Source organism: Hydra vulgaris, chromosome 04, assembly GCF_038396675.1.
Source record: "Hydra vulgaris chromosome 04, alternate assembly HydraT2T_AEP".
NCBI classification, from domain to species: Eukaryota; Metazoa; Cnidaria; class Hydrozoa; order Anthoathecata; family Hydridae; genus Hydra; species Hydra vulgaris.
The window spans coordinates 6,394,490-6,399,903 of NC_088923.1; the positions used below are offsets into that span (position 1 = coordinate 6,394,490).

A 5,414-nucleotide genomic window follows, 5' to 3' on the forward strand; every position below is an offset into this window, starting at 1 on the left:
AAAAGGAAATTCCATGGAATTTCCATGAAAATTGAAATCCCATGGAATTTCCATGGGTGAACTATGGTTTTCTTTTCATAGCTTATGTTGCATGGAAAACATTCGTAAAACCATGGGTTTTACGAATGCACTTTTAAAGATGCCGTTTTATCTCGTAGAGTTAACAATTATTTCTAACTTGAGTAAACAATATTTACTGCATTCTTCTGTTTTTCTGTATTTAAAAAGACTATAAATTACATGTTTTTTATAATGCATCACGTTTAATATGATTCAAACTAAACATACAGACATAGACAACTAGACATATTTGCAATAGTTAGAATATGATAGGTGTATTGTTAATTTTACTTTCTTTGTAAAGATTCTAGTATATATTACGAATTTGTAAATATTAAAAAATTAAAAATCTCCTTCTTACCGTGACGCGAAAATATGTCCGAAACTCGTTTCGAGCTTGGATCTCCTGCTTATGAAGCAATCGCTCTGCACCAGTGCACCACAACCGCACTCCCACATAGATTGTATGTTTTAGATAGGCGCATTTTTTGTCATTGGACTGTGTGTCAAAGTGTGGCAAGACCATACAAAAGAATACTTAAATATTAAGTTCTTAAAAATGTATAAGCATGCATTGATTAACTTATTATATGAAACTTTAAAATGTAAAAACAAAAATAAGTATAATTTTCAATGAGCAACAATTATAGGATAATGGAAATACTACATCATAAGGTGGACTTTGTGACATCCAATGAGCTACTCAATATTTTATTCAGAACAGCGAATAATTTTATTTGCTGCAGCTATTTGCGAAAATTTTTTAGTCGAAAGTTTGTTGATTTTATTGTTCACTTTTTTAGAATTCTGACCCTCTCATATATTAAGAATTCCTTATTTACTTGGCAAGTTGAGTAATAATCTATTCGTTATATTTCAAACTGAATAACTGAGACCTAAAATAATGCTAATATAAAGTCGCTAAAAAGATAAACCAAAGATGACGTCAATAGAAATTATTAATTTTAAATTTTGACTAAAAACTCAGTGGGCGCAGGACGTAAAAAATACGTTTTTTAAACGTCTTTTAAACGTTTTGGACGTCTTTTGAACGTTCAAAAAACGTCTTATTTAGGTCCTGTGCCCACTGGGAAGTGGTGTCCAACTGTTACCTCATATCTTATACCGTTTAAATATAACATAGTCGTTATACTAATAACTATTAATTAAGACTAGTTTAAAACCTTGCGCACTTAAATTGTAGGTAGTTGTGAATATGATACTGTTTGTTAACGGTATGTCAAAATATTTGCTGCATATCAATTTTTTCATTCGCAAAAAAAAATCTATTTAGTCAAAAAATTTTAAACATTTAAAAGATTGTAGCTTGTTTTAAGCTATTTATAATTTTTTGTGATCAAGCTTTGTATTTTGTCAATAGTACAACGTGGTCGTAAAATACAACTTTACGTGGGGAGTATAAAATCTCAAGACAGTAAAAATTTAACACAACATATTTACAAGTGAATAAAAATTTTTGAAAATATCTTTTTACTAGCAAGTAAAATTGTATTATTAGTTGAAAACGCATTAATAAAATAGTATACTACACTAGAGTTTATATAAAGTTTATATAGGTAACTACACTAGAGTTTGTATAGGTAATAGAATCTCGATAGGCTTTTATTTGGCTTGACTAAGTTCAAATTAAATAATAGCCAAATAATAACTTTTTACTTTTAATTACGTTGCAAAAAAATTATTTTTTAAAAATAAGTTTTACTTTTTATAAAAATTTAAAAATTTTTCATTACAACCGCCGGCGGGAGGCAAATATTTCCGCCTCCAATTTAGCGGCCGCAGCCAGCTGGGAGACAGAAGCCACTGAAGACGGCCTCCGAATGATTTTTCCTCCAAAATTTTATTTGGAGGCGGCCACGAAAGGCTTCCGCCTCCTTATTGGCATCTGTCACTAAAACATTTTGCCTACAAATAAAACTCTGGCTGTGGCTGCTATTACAAAGGCGGAAGCCACTGGAGGTGGAAAAAAGAACATTTTTTTAGAGGTTTATTGGGAGGCAGCCGCCGACTTCTGCGTAAGAAATGTGGAGGTGAAAAGATTCAAGCCATTTGGTCCCCTCAGTATTACCTTTCTATCTACAAATGTAATAAATAAAATGTTCTATCTAATAAATAAAATAAATGCAAAAAATGTATGTATATAAATAAATGCAATGTTCTACTTAATATAATATATTATACTATATTACATTGAACATTGTATTTATTTATAAATAATCTTTTTTTGTATTTATTTTACATAAGATAGAATATTTTATTTATTACATTTGTAGATAGAACAAGATAATACTAAGGGGACGATTTATCAACTTTGCTTTCAACTTTAATAGAACTAATTATTAATTAATTGACTTTTAATTTAATTATTTCTCTTCATTTTTTATTTAAACGAATATTTGACTTTATCTAACTATTTAGGTTATAATTCAATTTTAAAAATTTAGTTTTCTTGAATTTCAAATTCGTTTGTTGATGCGTTAAATGTAGATTTTGGTTGGTGAATTTTGGCTCTAAACCTATGTTTTGTATTCTCTTCCGTTTTAAAGAAAATAAAATATATTTTTGGTGAATACATGATAAAAGCATAGCATGTCGTAGATGAAAAACACATAAAACACCAAACTGAAAGTTTTTGTTGATGATCTTTTGTGCTTAAGTATATAGGAACAAACATCAGCCACGATAATAAAAATATAAACAATGCAAAGCTTGTTAATCTTGCTTCATTGTAAGTTTCAGGTAAGTTTTGTGCTTTAAATGCATATACTCCACAAAATAGTGCTATTACTGCTACATATCCAATTGCTAAAAATAAGATGGAGTCGTAGGAACCGGCGCAGTAGCAAACAGTTCGCGGTTCTTCTTCTTCTTCCATCTTTTTTTTGTCACAGACTTCAATAGGAAAAGCAAAGTAAGAAACAATACATATTAAAATACCTAATAAAGTTAGAGCTGCAACTGTCATAAACTGCACTTTATTTGTTTTTAAAATACTGTTTTTTGTCAAACAACCTGATTTACTGTTGTTGAATATCCGTAATAATCGATCAGCTTTTGTAAACGTTACAGATATAGTTATAGAACTAAAGCATACAAAATAAATTAGACGGCCTCCGCACCTGTATTTCGTATTTTCCGTTTGAAAATAAAGAAATGGCAGCATTAGCAAGCAAATAATACTTCCAAGTTGCAATAAAGATAAGTTTTTGTTTGACGCTTTCACAATTGGTGTTTCTCCATGTTTATAAAATATGTACACAACGTATACTACAAATAAAAATACAATGGTTGAACAAATTAGTAAGAAAATACCTTCTTTGCTATCAGGTTTTATAAAAATTTGTTTAGGCGAAACACATAATGTTTTTTCAGTATTTACTATTTTGTCATCAGGGCAAAGTTTACAACTAATCTGTCCATATTTTGATTGAACACTGTTTTTTCCGCATCTTACACACTGCCAGCAACATGCATTTTCAAATGAATGTTTAAAATAACCAGGTTTGCATATTTCTCTGCAAGATGAAACAGGTGGTTCTAATAAACCTCCTGCAAAATTTATTTGCTCATTGGAAGTAAAAACTATTTTACCTGATGATTTAGTCCAAAAACCAATTACTTGGCATGTTGAATTAGAATGGTGATCTACCTTCAAGTTAGTTATAGAGTAACCTGCATCCCTGGGGTTTCCATTAGCATCAAATGAAACTGATAAATTATTTATACCCGAAAAATTTACATTTTTAATATATGAAAAAAGTTTTTACGTTTCAATAGTATATGGGTTTTCTGATTTAATATAAGCATGCAGTCCAAAAGCAATTGATTGAACAGCATGAAAAACTTCTACGTATTTGCTCTTAGGTAGGTCACTCAAATTAATGTTTTTGCAAGTTGTCGCGTTTGCTAGCTTCACAGCTTTTTTCTTTCCAATATTCGTTAATCCATGGATTTTTGTACACCAAATCCGGTGTCATAGATTTTAACATTGCTTCAAATGGCTCGTATCTTACTTGCATTGGAATTACTCCAAACATTCCTCTAACAACATTAGGATCTATTTTATAAACTTCTTCACTAGAACCATATGTTGGTTCTAGTGAAGAAGTTTATAAAATAGATCCTAATGTTCTGTACCTATCCATGTTTTATTGTGCAAACGCATTTGTTCTGCTACTCTTAAAAATTGGATTGCTTCAGGTCGTTGACACCAAAGAATTATAACGCTTGCTTGTTTTTCTATATTAAGTCTTTGAACAACTATAAGATTATCATTATTAAAATTGTGTAATAATTATATTGTGGCATAACATTATTAAATTATGTTACCTCGCTCATGTTAATTTTTGTTTTTTTATTAGAACTTCTCCAAACGGAAACTGTTTATTTAATGCTTGTTCTATATCATTAATTGGAAACGAATCTTTGTCAGAATACTTTAGATGTTTGACCGGTATCGAATTAAATACAAATGCAGATTTTTATTCAAACTCTCCAAATATTTTTTCTCAAACTGATGTTACCAAATCTCGAAGAATTGATGAAAACACAGCTTTTTCTATTATTATTTCCCAAAAAGCATATAATTCTTTTTGTAAAAATAATAAAACACTAAGTGTCATATCAGAGTCTGTCAATGTTGCAACAAATTATTCTTATTCCTCGTTTCTTAATTTTTGTGCTCTCTCAAGTGTTGTTGGAATACCAATCGAATCATATTATCCTATAGGAAAGGATAGAAAAGAAATAGAAAAAAGTGTTTATGAAATATTTTTCAATTGCACTGTTAGACCACGTGTTGAACATTCTTTAAGCACAACTTTAAAAAAAATACACATACTTCGTTGCTCTTCAGTTATTGCAGGTTTTAAACAGACCTCTAATATATTTGTAAACAAAGATCTCTTTGTTCCATTAATATCTTTAAAATGTATTCCTAAAAAAAACCAAGTTCCTAATATTTTTGCACCTAAAGTAGTAAAATTACCTGAAATTAATCAACTTACTTCTTCAAAATCTAATATCCTGTTTCCTTATTCTACTCAGGAAACATATATTCTAGATTCAGTTAAAATCCTTTCCACTTTTAAAAAAAGAAAACAACCACAATTGATCAATTTACTGTTAAGTCACCTTTTCTTACAGACAAAAAAATTTGTGTTGTATCTTCGCCAATCAAATTAAAAAGTTCTTCCACACTATCGATTGCAGAATGTTCTTCAAAATTTATCTATTCACCGAGAAAAGGCAAATTTAAACTCTAAAAGTTCTTCTGCTTTTGGAAATAAATGTGAACTATCCTTTGTAAACAAATAAGATATCGGGCTCTATGA

General features: G+C 29.6%; 1 protein-coding gene across 1 annotated transcript; it reads right to left on the minus strand.

Moving 5' to 3' along the window:
* Window positions 1–2,497: 2,497 nt before the first annotated feature.
* Window positions 2,498–3,844, minus strand: LOC136079142 (metabotropic glutamate receptor 7-like; the record flags this gene model as incomplete). Its single annotated transcript, XM_065794860.1, has 1 exon — window positions 2,498–3,844. A coding segment is annotated over one exon (1,323 nt), but the record flags the coding sequence as incomplete, so codon positions are not given.
* Window positions 3,845–5,414: the final 1,570 nt, after the last annotated feature.